The sequence below is a fragment of the Thunnus maccoyii genome, chromosome 3 (assembly GCF_910596095.1).
Source record: "Thunnus maccoyii chromosome 3, fThuMac1.1, whole genome shotgun sequence".
Taxonomy (NCBI): domain Eukaryota; kingdom Metazoa; phylum Chordata; class Actinopteri; order Scombriformes; family Scombridae; genus Thunnus; species Thunnus maccoyii.
Genome location: NC_056535.1, coordinates 19,701,097 through 19,715,827, shown reverse-complemented (window position 1 = coordinate 19,715,827; position 14,731 = coordinate 19,701,097). Strand labels below are relative to the sequence as shown.

General features: G+C 37.4%; 1 protein-coding gene across 2 annotated transcripts; it reads right to left on the bottom strand.

The window, feature by feature from the left end:
• Positions 1–104: 104 nt before the first annotated feature.
• Positions 105–14,390, bottom strand: LOC121893798 (caM kinase-like vesicle-associated protein). Of its 2 annotated transcripts, XM_042405868.1 has the most exons (11): positions 14,171–14,390; positions 5,053–5,193; positions 4,813–4,944; positions 3,460–3,534; positions 3,164–3,302; positions 2,899–3,019; positions 2,733–2,808; positions 2,478–2,614; positions 2,262–2,340; positions 2,055–2,142; positions 105–1,663 (listed from the first exon to the last, which is right to left on the bottom strand). In XM_042405868.1, exons 2-11 carry the CDS (start codon positions 5,145–5,147, stop codon positions 1,352–1,354), a joined length of 1,254 nt encoding a protein of 417 aa, XP_042261802.1. In that variant the 5' UTR covers positions 5,148–5,193; positions 14,171–14,390; the 3' UTR covers positions 105–1,351. The 2 variants fall into 2 exon arrangements, with proteins under 2 accessions (XP_042261802.1, XP_042261803.1); XM_042405869.1 differs by lacking the exon at positions 3,460–3,534.
• Positions 14,391–14,731: the final 341 nt, after the last annotated feature.

Here is a 14,731-nt window from a genome sequence, read left to right as displayed (position 1 = left end):
TTAATTTTGCTTGTAATGTTTTTGCATGAACAGTGTGAAAAGGTGAAGGTGACGGACAACTTGAGAAAAAATTTCACAGTTTCAGCAATATTAGTATTGCTCATTTTATTCATTCACAAGCATTGTAGCAACCTGTTAGCTCAGCTAAATGTTGCTAGATACACACATAGATAAAAAACTACACATGTATACAATGCAAGTATACATACGTAGTGGTACAGTATATGGACTGAGCTATAAACTCTGAATTTTACTACTTACAAGTGACAACACAACAACAACAGCTAAAACAACACTCCACATAGAATTATGTAATCAGGTTTTCTCTTTAAAGTAAGTGTGAAAACGGAGAGAACACACAAATCAATACAGCAGCTCACTCTTTACAGAAGAGCAAAGGAAAACAGCTAAAACATTTCAAAGAAATCAGTAAGCAGTTATAATCAAGCTGTTTCTTTTGAAACATTTCAGTACATTACTGCAACAAATATTAAGGCACTTTAACTTAAAAAAAATGCTTTCTTGCTGCCTTAAAATTGTAAGTTGGCTGCACTGAAACAAGAAATATCGAGTCAGGGTGTCAAGTTGAATCCACTAAGTGATGATCTGTATCTGATTGTTACGCAATCTTTCACAAGTAAGAACATTTTAGATACAGTCATCAGTGTGTCACAGGTATTATACAATTCTCAGCATAGCTAAAATAATTTAAGTTTTACTTCTTTTTAATTATAAATTGACTTAAAATTCACTCAAGACACACAAATAATAAGTCCATAACTTCTTGTAACTATTTTCCAATTAGTTTTCTGATGCATGAACTCAAATATGCATGCTGGAAAGTATTTGAATCCGTTTACATTTTAAAAAATAAACCTTTATATGATAAATTTACCAAATCTTTCAACTCATAATTTTAAGTCACAAGACATGAACTCAGAATTGTAAGTTCTGAAGCTGATAACTAGCCATTTGTTGAAACAGACAAATACATCTATATACAGTGAGATGACTAATAAAGATGCATGGATTTCACTAAATTACAATTTGCGTTTTTACAGTTTTCAGGGAAAAGGGAAACAACAGTAAGAGCTACTTTTTAACTAGCTTTAAAGGGACTTGTACACAAAATAACGAGGGAGAGAGAGTGGAGAACACTATTCAATAGACCAATCAGTACAGAAGGCAAAATGATGAAATGCATGGTGTTGTGAAATAACTCAGCACTGAAAATGCAAACTGGGGGATAGTCGAACAACATATACACCGTATCATTGTGCCAAATTTATTGACTGTACTGCTCATGTGCTTGTTGGTTGGCAAGGGTCCTCTTCTTCTTTTTCTTTGACGCCTAGTCTCCCTTTCTTTGTGGCAACATTTGGAGAACATCTCCATTGCATCGTGCCTGTGGTTGCTCTTCCTGTCTGGCTGCACTGGGCAGAGAGAGTGCAGAGATGGTGGCAGTCTGTGTGTCAGGAGCCTTCTCACTTAGAGCAACCTCTATGCTGGCATCAACACTGTCGCCGCCGCCAGCTGGAGGAGCAGGGGCGCCACTGGGTGCATTGGGGTCAGCAGCAGCCCCTGTAGCAAGACCAGAAGCCCCAGAATCGCCCTGCTCAGACGCTCGAAGTCTCTTCATAAGGGTGGTCACTCTAACAGCTTTCTGTGAGTAAAAAAAATATATAGTTACTTCAAAAAGTTAACTAATCGATCCTTATGGCAAAATTAGGTTATTACAGCAGCAAAAAATAACAGAATGCTCAGGATGAAGAAGACCTGATTAATTGTGTGGGGAATATTGGAGGGAAGCATGAGGAAAACATATACAATGTGAACTGTTGCTGCACTTGACTGCAGTGAATTCAGTAGGTATAGAAATATTTATTCAGTTTAAAATGTTGGTAAGATCATAAAATCATGATTAGCTGAATATAGCCAATCCTGAGCATTTTGCTATTCACTGCAGTACTGTCCTCCTAGTTGGAGACTTTATCATAAATGTAAGATAATCTAATATAAGTGGAACAAATAATGATACACAAGTCAAATGATACCTTCCACTTGGCTTTGACAAAGTTCTTTTCTATTTGAGTACAAACTCCATCCTTGATGTTCTTGTCTGAGGCAGCATTTCCAGAAATCCTGTGAGAAGGGACAAGACCACTATTTTCTCCTAAACATTATTAGATTTGTGTTACCTAAAATGCAAAACGCATAACTTCAGTTTTGTGGGTGGGACCATTCATATTTGTACTTTTTACCATTCATGGGCAATAGCTTCTTGTGCAGTCAATCGTTGATCTTGGTCCACTTCCATTAAAGTTGCCACTAAGTTTTTGGCTTAGAAACACAAGAAAATAATTATAACAGTGAACTTGCTTCATCCAACATTCAAACTTTGAATACATCATCTGAGATGTACATAATGAAATTACATTGACAGACATTTTTTTTTTTTTAAATGAGTTATCTCTTACCAGAATCTGAAATGTCATCCCAGTATGGTGAGTCAAATTCATAGTCTCCCGACAAAATCTTAAGGAAAAGGTTCTTATCACGATTATCAGAGTCGTCTTCATCAGCATCATCATAGAAAGGAGGGTTCCCAGACAAACTATTGAGTTGGCAGAATAAGAGCATTATAGGACAAGACATTCTTATTTCAAAGCTTATCTAAAAAAAAAAACCTTAAGTAAAATAAAGATGCTATATACAAATATATTTGTATTTACAGTATATACATGATGACTCCTATGGCCCAACAATCCACAGGTCTTCCATATCTCTGCCTCCCAACCACCTCAGGAGCTGAAAGCAAAGAACAACCTTTAAGCATGCTCATGCTATTCTGTGGCTTCTGTAGATAAAAATTTGTTCCTATTGGTTAGCTTAACCCACCAAGATATTCTGGAGTCCCACATGGATCCTTAATCAATCCATTTTCCAGTTTTGCCAACTGGAAGTCACTGATAACAATTTTGGAGTGTTTCAAACGATTAAAGTACACCAAGTTCTCCAGCTGTATGAGTAAACAAATCAAATTTGATCAAGCATTTAATCTGGATGCATTTCATGTTTGTAAAGGACAGTTCTTCATACATAGCTTATTTAGCATGTGGTGAAATGCTACTGCATTTCACTAGGTGTCAGCAGTGTAGTATACCTTAAGATTTCTGTGGACGATTTCAAGAGAGTGCAGGTAAGCTACGGCCTCCAACACCTGCCTCATAACATTGCTGGTGTCCCTCTCGGAGTAGTAGCCTTGATCTAAGATCCAGTCAAAGACCTCTCTGCCTGTGGCACTGGGGAGATGGTACATCCAAATCAAATACGATCACTTGTTGATGACAGAAATGTAAAAATGTTTCACAAGTTGAATAAATCACTGGTTTCATAGGGAAGCACAGTGCATACCAGTCTGTGCCAAATTTTTTCTCAAGTGCCTCCAATAATACTCACAGCTCCAGAAAAAGAAAGTACTCTTTCTTAGTTTCAAAAGTGTCAACCAGCTGGAGGATGTTATGATGTTTTACCCTTTGAGGAGAGGAAAAGGGAGGAAGAGAATAATATGAGGAAAGGAGGAGAATGGAGGGATGTAAGATTGGTTAAAGTGAAGAAGAAACAGAGTCTGTAAGTAGTACAAGGCAGCTATAGAGTCTCCATGCCAGAAAATCAGGACAGTTCAAGTAAAACTGATAAGTTGAAAGCATTTTTTCACACCCTTTGAAAACTATTGGTATTACAGCACCACAATCCAACTCATCTGAGGACTCAAATGGACCTAAGCAAGCAAGTTACAAATCACTATAATAATGTGTGATTTCCAGCTTTTTCAGAGTAATAATGCTTAATAATTATCCCAGTCCTACATTAAATTATGATATAATGGATTTTGGGCTTTATTATGAAGTGTTCTTGATGCAAATATGAATAAATTGCAGTAAAATAATTCCCAAGACATGACCATACCTAATATTATGACATGGTACCTCAGTGTCTGTCACAAAACACAGTTTTAACACAGACTGGTGATAAACAACATTTTTGTTATTGTCAACAAATCATGAAAAGAGCAAAACCAACAATGTGTAGTTCATCTCTCAATATTTCCTGATTTCCCTCAGGGAAGGTCAGATGATAATAAAACCGGATAATCCTCTGAAGTTGTCTCAAACAGGACTAAATAGTGTATTTGTACTACTTTTAGTTGCGGATTTGGTGTGCTAATGAGTATTCACAGCATGTATGTGGGACTGAAAATAAACAACAGTGTCCATATTCATGATGATAAAGGACTATATCACTCAGTGCAACTGTGTGGTTCACTGATGTGTTTTTAATGGAAGTCTACGACACAGAGGAATAAGCTACACAGACTTTGGCTAAACAAGTAGCTCTTATTTATATCAATTTAATGTTTATTTTTAGTCTTTTCATTGGATTTGTTGATTGTAAGAATCACCAGACTTGTCATTTACAGAGTGTTAAAAACAGACACTTATGGATTTAAAAAAAGATCCAGAAATTGAGTAAAAGAGTAGTGAGAGTACTAGAGCATAACTAAGTGTACTATTATGTATTATTATTATTATTATTATTATTATGTATTACATACTGTATACATTTTATAATGTGCACGGGGAAAACTTAAGGATGTCGGGCAGGTTTTGATGAGCTTTTGCACCACACTTTGCCGTGTCTTTGACTTGAGCTGAGCCAAGTATTTTGCTGATCATTGTGATTACACTTTGTAAGGACAGTGACTCAGATATACTATAAACTCTATAACGAAGAGTTGCAAACTTCACTTACATCTTTAAGATCATTATCTCATTCTTGGCAGCTTTCCTCACTTTTCTTCCATCCTTTTTGTGGAACTTTTTACAGGTGTACATTTTCAAGGTGTTCCTATCCTTCGCCCGAAATATCTCACAAAACTCCTCTCTGTGAAAGAGAGGGAAGAGAGGAAAAGGGAGCATACGTTATTATTTGAGTCAGGTCCTTCAAGAGTGTTTATACACTAAATAGCATGACAATATACTAGGTACTCACGATTTAACAATTTGTCCGAGGTCATATTTGTCGGTCACTTCTGAGGGATTGTTGTAATCCTTCTTCTCCCCGAGTGTCAGACAACCAAATGGCATGGCAGCTCCTGCCTTATAGCCAGGGAAAGTCCTGCCACAACACAACCTGTCAACAATATGCAGAATGTTAGATTTGTGTGCAGTATAGTACAGCATCATTTCAGAAGATTCACAATACAATATATAAAGTGGATCTGAACACAGGTGAACACTGAATCAGAATCTGGAGATTTTGTCTCATTGCTGAGTAAAATAAAACCACTGTAAATGTATTATTGTGAGGGCACTTAACACCATATGAATGCCGTAAGTCAATGTGCACATTTATAGGGAGCAGTCTGGGCACATGATCATTTTGTTCTCAGAAACCTTTTTGGTCACACACCTGAGGATAGGAAAATATAGTTTAGTTTGTGGGAGCAAATGATTTCTCAAGATCACAAGAGGAACACAACATAAAAAATGAAATTTTGCAATAACATAATCTTCTTCACTGAACTCCATCAGACTACAAGGCTTGTTTCTTTCCACTCTGCAGTGAGTCAGCTCTGTACTGCAGCAACAGCAGCAGCAGCATTATTTATCTGTCTGCTTTCCACAGTAAGAATATTCAGATGAACTTGACCCTGAAATGGCTCTAACTTTTTTTTTTAACCTTTCTAAAATGTTTTGAAAGACTCTTGAAAGTTGAGGAAGCTGTTAACTCGCCAACTCTGGACGATCAAGCGTAGAAGAGTTTTGTGTTTTAATTTCTGCTAGCAAGTCTGTGACAGATGAGGCTGTAACTATAATGAAATACACACTGTACTTTAGACTAGCCCACAGCGTCTGCACTGAGGCACATCTTCACAGTCCACTGGTAGCAAGAACCTTACATTAATAAAGTGGATTTGGGAGGGAAATGTTTGATAATGGAATCAGTATAACCACTATAAGGGACAATATAGTGCATGATTGCATAACAGATCCTGTCATTGATGTACAGTACAATCATGCACGATAGTTTTCCTGTAACACAAATAAAACAAGTGCTACAATTTGGAGTCTCCTGCCTTCATAATATAAGGGTGAACAGAACTGATACAGTAAAAATTCTTATTAATGTCTTGAGAAACTTAAATAAACAGAGATTTCTGTTTGATCAATCAATCGATCAATCAATCAATTTTTATTTATATAGCGCCAAATCACAACAAAAGTCATCTCAGGGCACTGTTCACATAGAGCAGGTCTACACCGTACTCTTTAATTTACAGAGACCCAAAAATTCCCCCATGAGCAGGGAACCTCAAGCATAACCCGGCTCTAGGTGGATCTAGTGAATGAAATACCTGACAAATAAGGTGCATCATCACATGGATAGAAAAATCCAATATTACCATGGAGCAGTGCTGCTCATTGATTTGCAACAATTCCCACAATGGCCTCATACAAGAGATAATAAAGGTACAGATAGTACAGTTTGGAAAAATCTCTGATGGAAGATCTCTCAGTATACATCATCATATTACCCAACCCTAAACCGAATAATACTTTAAATTAGCATCAGTGTGACTCACTTCTGACCAAGGTAACACAACTGATAACTACTGTATATCTGATACAGTAAATAACTGTAGATAATTCATTGCATTTAACGTAACATTTCTAACTGTTGACAACAAAATGCCCAATAAATGGATCCGCACAAAGTCCTTAACACATTTCTATGCCAATATCACAGGCTCAAAATAAATAAATAAATAAACTGGCTTCATAAGCCTGCTTATTTTTTTAACCATGAAAACCAGAGAACTATCATGGACGCAGGGTGATCTAACTCTAGCTGATTTGCTATAAGATGTTTTTCAAACAAAGCTCGAGCAATCATGGTGTGGCATTTAATGTTGTTTCGAAATATATGTCTACTTCCTTTAGTGACTTTCAAATGTGTTTTTGGCAAAAGTAGCTGGAAAGGATACTTAACAACCTGACCCTGTTGTTGCAAAAACTGAACTGTGGGATTAGAATATACAGCTTCAAATGAGGCTGACTTGATTTGGTGCAGCTGCTCAACAGAAACAGATCCACAACTATCAACTAAATATGATGGGTGACATAGTATGCTTATATGGTAAACAGACTCAATTTTTTTGGCAAGCTAAACAGTAGAAATGGCAGCCAGCACAGAAGAGTGGGAGTAAAAAAAATTCAGACTGAGCTGCTGTCTGGACCCTATCGGAGGCAGAGATTTCTCACAGCTGTAGCATCCAGTATTTAGTGGAACAAAGAGTGTTCCTATAAATGTAAAAATGGAATATGAAGAATGCACATGCTAAGAGGAATGTCTATATCAATCTGCTTTATTACTGTTTATTACAAGCAGGTTGTGAATCAAGAGAGAGCCCTTTAGTTGAAGATCTGACTCATTACTCTATGATCCAGTCTCTGCAGATATCTACTGTGGAGCTCGTATAAAAATTGTTACCTTATGTAAATTGCTGGATTATTATCACAAAAGTCAGTCTCTTTCCACTAATGTTCCTGATTTTAGCCTCTTTATCAATACTGATTTAAGTGGAGATGATCTGTCTTTGATCCATATACCGCAGGGAGGGGGGGGGGGGGGGGGGGGGGGGGGGGGGGGGATAATCCATTTGGATACAGTCCTATACTTTAACAGGATATTAAAGTGCCACTGTTCTCTGCACCCTTTTCTTTACATGCAGTAGCTATGCAATATCTAAAAAAATCTGTGTGATTGTCAGTGAGGTCATATTTGCTTTGGATTTGTTTTATTCAAATTTTAAATATTCTATGGAAGTTTTTTTTAATTTTTTTATCTGACACTAATCTGTCAAACACTAACACTAACTGGTTCCCATCTATTAGTATGCAGTGTCAGAGCAACATGATAACACTGAGTTCATGCAACTTTAGCTTTGTGCTCAAGGGCAGGCATTTTATTGGTAAGAAGACTGAATTGAAACATTATCTTCTGCATCATCTCCTAAAATTACACAAGCAAAACAGTTATGGTAACTAGTTAGACTAACTATACATAAAGAATGTCACACATGCCAGTTCTAACAAGTTAATTTAGTTGTCTCGGCATGGTATACACAGATCCTCACTGCAGGTAACACTGTTTTGGTTACTGCCCAAAACATTTATGGGGAGACTTTAGCTGTATATGGAAAGTTTCTCACTACATACAATATTAACAGCATTCTAGGAAGTTGTGCTCTGTCAATATCAAACAGATACCGAGTAAAACATTTTATGTTTAATCCAACATACCATTAATTACATTCTATTATTTTAGACAGCAGTATCACTACAGTCAGAGACAAATTTGATTTATTTAACTGTGATCATGTCATCTATAGTGTGATAAAATAGACAGGATTAACTAGAAGTGGGCCAGGATATTATTGACTTTTGTGAGCAGATGGGCTTCAGTTTTGCAGTATCTTTGCATTTCTATTGTCTGTCAAGAGTTTGTCAACCATAAAGCTCACATTCAATAGTGGAAATGGTTCAATAGTTTGTATTTTAAATACGTGGTAAACCAACATTTTTTTTAATAAGACACTGATTTATTAATGCTGCAAGCACAAGGCAAAGTATTACCAGCATTTCCAATTCTGTTTACTTCATGTGCTAAAAACCAACTGCCACTCTAACAGTAAACCAAACAGTTGTAGGTTTATTTGGAGTAGCCAAAGGGATAAGGTCTCCTCTATTCAAACATTATCCTTATTGTTTATGTCCGTCCCAGATGATGCATTGCACTTAGGGATGTTTTTTTTCCAGAAGTATGAACAAGAAAATGTTTCCCTAGGGTGAGTAAGGAGGGACAGAGAATATTGTAAACTACTCAAACACACAGCCCATCTCTTACTGCAGAGCAATTATGTATTTCAGCTCGCCATTTGCCTGATCAAAACGCAGCATACAATAGCATGCCCCATCTCTGTCCTAAAGGGGAGGGCTGTCTGTTCACCATTAGGCGAACAGATGATGATGAGCATTTTAGAGATATGCTCCAGCTAAATCAAATCCTCCACATGGATCCTGCAAGAATAATACCCAAAGTCACCATTAGTGTTTGCTGGCTCTCACCTAAATTCACACAATCAGGCTGCCTGTGTATATCAGAATTATTTCTTTTTATAATACATGCCTCAATCCTGTGCCATGATACTCATTTAGCCCAATACAAGCACACAGATTTAAGATGCCGAAACATTATGTTCTTTTCTTTTGCGAGGCATACGGTATTCAACAACAGACGAGTAGCCAAAATAAAATGGCTTGAACAATATCATCATGTTATTTACTAAACTATGCATCTATGTATCAGGTCATGTCTGACTGGAGTCTCAAGCAAACCCTCATGTAGAATGAGCTCCTACGGTACACTTTGATGGCCTCTGTCTCTTGAAATTACCACACCACCAATAGCCACATCACTAAGACAAACAATATTATGCATGCCAATCAGAATTATGGGACGAGGCTGATGTCAGACCACTTAATGCAATCATTAGACCTCACAATGAATCATAGATCCACCTCTACACCTGTTCTTAGAAGCTTGACTCACAGTACCACCATGCACCAGACACTAAATACTAAGTACTATAAGTCAGACAGAATTTTGCACGCACTTATTTTTTCCCCCTTTCAAAGCAATCTTCAAGATAAAAGGCTGCTCTCCTTCACCAGAAGAAGAGAAAGATAGAAGGCACTCAACTATTGCTGAATCAGAGGTCTTTTATCTTTGCCTTTTGAGAGATCTAAATGAAGTGTTCTTCATTAATGGGAATGTAAATGCTTCAAATTCAGACTGTCGCAGAGCTTGGCATTGAGAAAACTTAACTGTGGACACCCTTGGGGGATAATGACAAAGGCAGAGAGCTGTTGCTTTTTGATAAACAGATTTCAAATCTGTGTCCAATTAATTTTCCAGTTGGGTGACGCAGGTAAAGATAAAATGTTTTCTGTTTAAATTATTTTGTTTTTGTAAGTCATACTTGCCTTAATAATCAGCCTAGAGCCATAACAGTGGGTCAGCTTGCTTGGTTTGTAATCAATATTTTTCAAAGAATGACTAATTGAATAGGTTTAATGAAAAAGTTTATGAATGAAATACGTTCTTTGCTATAACAAGGGCAATAGCCACCATGGCTGAACAAATCAAGACAGTGATAGAAAAAGTGCATCTGTATAGGGGTACTCTGCACTCTGCAGAGACCACGTCAGGTTTTTTGTTGAAATGTGTTTCTTGGGGTTCTTTGAGACAAATTATCGCTGTCTCCAGGCCAATATATGGACTAGCAGGGACTGAGCCAATGATACACACTGAAAAATGGCAACAATTAAAACATATGTGTTATTGTCACATGTTCCATACACCATCCAATCAAGGCTTATTCAGTTGTTCATTACCTGCAGTCACAGTTATCAAAGTTATAGCCTATAATAAGAGAAAGTATTCTTTGAAAATGGCTGCATAAACATAATGTTCACACAGTAAATAATGACATGATTGAATCATTGATTAAGAATGTGATTTTGGGCTGTAGAAATAAAATTGGAGTAATAACCTATATTGTGAGACCAACTTCTTTGATACGAATTTGACTGGACTTGACTGTTTCCATGATAAAGTATTGACAGGACATACTATATTATATTATATGATTTGTTGTCTGGTGCAAAAGCATTATGATGGTCTACAATCCTAAAAGGCTGTGAGATGATCAACATTAATGTCAGTGAAAAATTATGCCAGTCCATCATTAATGAATGAATGAATGAATGAATTAATTAATTCAGTCATTCATTTGTATATCAACCTGTAAAATTTGATATCTCAGGTTCCATCTCAGACACCCATCACAGTTCTAATTTAGCAGAATAAAAAAATGCGTCTTCACACTGTGCAAGCTGTTGCAGATCTACACTGATTAGTCTGAGGGGAACGTTATGATTTAATACAAAATGTGTTTTAAACTCACACATCACAGACACTGTTGGTAAAACTTGGAGGGATGAGGCATCTTGGCATTATGTCTGTCATGTTTTGGCGTGATTTTGACAAGACTTTGGAAACTTTGGAAAAATAATGCATTTTTTGGGACTGTTTTGGCAGTTAAAAAATGACTTTGATTTGTTTCATGAGCTTCAAGATAAAATTATCTACATTTCAACTTGTTACACATTCTCTACTAACCTTGGAAATTACACTAGTAAATTGCTTAATGAGGGTGCTATAATTAGAGATAACACTTTCAACTCAACAGTGTTCCAGCTATTGCAGAATACAAAGGGGAACATTATAATTAAAACTAAAATATGCTTAAAATATCTGAGACAATCCCACTCCCACTTTGCTGAAGAGAAGATGCATCTTGGCATTGTGTTCTGGCATTCATACTGATTGGCCAAACAGACGTGCTAAATTTAAATTTCTAAATTTAAAAAGGCTGACATGAATCCACTGCCTGTATTTTAATTAATGTGTTAAATAATTAAATTCATGCTCAAAATCAATAAAAAATATTAATTTTCTATACTTTAAATAAAAAAATAATTGGATTTAGGTGTGCTCACTGAGAGATTCTGTTTCAATAATTAATAATTCAATGTAAAATTGACAAGAGGCTTCTCACCCCAATCCAGCTTTCAAAGTTTCAAACACTGCAAGCTGAGTCGTGCTGACATACAGAGATGAAAATTGGATGATGTGGATTATTTCCTCTAAAGTAGCTGCATCATTTTTATGAATGTTGTTAATTGTTGCCTTGTTACAGTTTATTGTCAGTCTTACTAGCACACTTTGCGTGCATGTAATGTGTGTGTGTGTGTGTGTTTGTGTGCGTGTATGTAGGAGGATATTTATGAAATAACTGAAATTTCTCGAGCATCTTTCGGATGCAGTTTGGGGCCACTGAGAATCACAGTACAGCTCAATAAAAAATTTTCTGTTAGATTGCTTAATGATGTTGGTAATTTGTGTGTTTTTGTCATAGACATGACTAGATTTGATTACCTTTTTTATGAAATAATAATGTTACTATTTTAGAACTCAGGTTTGTCGGTAAAAGTCACATCGGACGGTGGCAGCAGGCTAGAGCCGTGGATTTGGCAAAAGTCGAGCATCTTCAAAGGGAAAGGCTTGGTGACAGGGGGCAGATGGTCTTTTGTTTGAGCCAAACTATAAGGCCTGTAATGCTTCATTTAGGGTCTAAATGTCCTTCCTGCAAGGTGTGAACACACACACACACACACACACACACACACATACACACACACACACATACACACATACACACACAAAATAACACTTTTATTATATCAGACATGAACAGGAGCAGACATGTGTGTTTGTTTTGCAGAGAGGGGAAGAACAATTCGAGGAGTATGAATCAGAGCCGTCTTTTGTGCTTGGTTCTGCTGTGCATTGAGTCTACCATTCATCTCTTCTTCAGGCATCACCGGCTCATCTGACCAGTTTCTTCTGATGTTGTTTTGTTGCCATGGTTACCAAGTACTACAGTATGCACCATTGGTACTGTCGGTACAGAACAGCTCTCTGCATACTCATCGACATTACTGCTCAAGACCACTGCCACTTCATGTGACGGATCATGAATTCAAACAGTTAACAAAACAAAAATCTCCAGAATATAAATCAAACTAATGACGAATAGTTATTATATTAATATTTATTTGACCAATTCAATCTGCAAACAATGTGTACTCCGCAGACAGCTGCTTGAACTTGATTAACTGTAGCTGAATGTCCAATCAAACACATCATGAAAACAGATAACACATTCAATTCCGTGTGAAGCCTGTTACATAAACAAAAGGCCACGACTCCATTTAAATGAGCCTTTTAAACATTCTATTCATTGATGGGTCTTTCGCTGTTTCTCAGAACCAGCCATCAAGGCTGAGGGGGGAGAGAGGAAAAAAAATACACCTGTAAAAAATAATGGTGTGTGGCAGTATTTTTGAAAAGAACTGAGACATACAGCAGCATACTGGGGCTCTCTCAATTTATTTTTCGACAGTTTTATTTCACAGTATACCTTAGATACATTTAACTTTTAAATGCTGGCCATTCATGAATAAGCCACAAATCTTTCCAATAGTGTCATTGCACCAACATATAAGTCTATTGTTTCCTGCTTAAAACCAACAGGCTTTGCAGCAGGGCTTCCCAAACTTTTTCTGCTCAACTAATACAGTCATTGTAGGCTACTTACATGATGCATTTGATCCATATATCTATGTAACAACCTTGGAAAGTCTGTAAGGCCCTCTGTCCCCCCCCCCCCCCCCCCCACCTCTCCTGTGGTTTTCTTTTTTCTATTCTGTCGTGCCAGAGCACTCACCCTCCTTCTGGGGCGTACAGAGTGGTTTAAGCACTGGCAAAGTGGGTATTGCAATCACAGGCTCTTGGGTGTGAAATGATGACAAATAATGACAAGGAGGCAGGGACACCGCGAGACTGTGAGACTGTGAGAATGTGAACTCAAGAAGTGCTGCAGTCTGAGTGCATCAGAAACATGCCTTGTGTAAATCTGAGGCTCAGTTTGTGCAAGTCTTTATGAACTATAACTATACATCTTATAATGTTAATGAACTTGTTGAGCTGCTCATACTGACTGGAGTGTAAACTTCGCTTTAACAGCAAAACAGGTTTCACCTATTATAGCCTGAATCTTTTTTTTTTTTTTTTTTTTACTGAAAACCTCACTGCCCAAGCAGCTTGGCAGTTTAAATATACAGTATTTGCGCAACACCCAGGTAGACTGATGTTGCAGCTGAATAGATCACATGAAAACTATCCTGCAGGTTTCTTAAATCATGTGAGCATGTCTGATATTCGTACCGAAATGTTTTATTGGCATAAAAGTTTTGAGAGGAAATGCTGTGTCCTCCGTTTGAATATGTTAGATGCAAAGACGACAGTTACTGAATAAATAAATGGAGAACATTTTTCACTTCTCGCGTTTTTGACAGCAGTGATTTTTGCAATCTTATGGCGGTAAGCAAAACATTATACGCAAATTGCGCTCACTTACCTTCAATGAAGTAAACTGGCAATAATGAATATCCAACCCTCTGTCTAATGCTTTAGTATTTTCCCGGCGCGGATTGAAATCACTTTCCTTCCACTATTTTTTTGTGCTTTCAGAGAGATTTTTAAATATCCTCGAGCATTTCCAACAAGTCAGCTTGCGGGAGTAGGCTATTACGTGAACGTGTGATGGTAACAGCGGGCTATGATGCAGCGAGGAAGGAGGGGAGGTGTGCGCGATGTACGGTGCGCCATGTGTGTGTGTGTGTGTGTGTGCGTGTGTGTGCGCGCAGTGCAGCAAATGTTTTGATAACAGTGTCATTAATTGTATGAGTTTTAGCTGTGAATGACCCTGCTGATGTTCCCACTGCTGAGCTGGTGGCTGCACGTCAGCTGTCCTGCGCTCAGAAGCAACAGCGGGGTTAAAAGATGTTTATTTTTCTTCCCCAAACTCCCTCCGGAAGTTGGTGCCGCTCAATAAGACCACATTTTCCACAGAACAAGAACAGCTCTCTAAAAAATAACCTATTCCCTGCACATCCACATGCCCACCTCTGATCTGACC

Excerpts from the sequence above, each read along its gene's own strand:
- LOC121893798 (XM_042405868.1), bottom strand. The coding sequence starts at position 5,147 with ATGCCATTTGGTTGTCTGACACTCGGGGAGAAGAAGGATTACAACAAT. Across the intron at positions 3,535-4,812 it reads GAGATAATGATCTTAAAGAT|GGTAAAACATCATAACATCC; the intron begins GTAAGTGAAGTT and ends CTCTCCTCAAAG. Across the intron at positions 3,303-3,459 it reads TACTTTCTTTTTCTGGAGCT|TGCCACAGGCAGAGAGGTCT; the intron begins GTGAGTATTATT and ends CCATCTCCCCAG.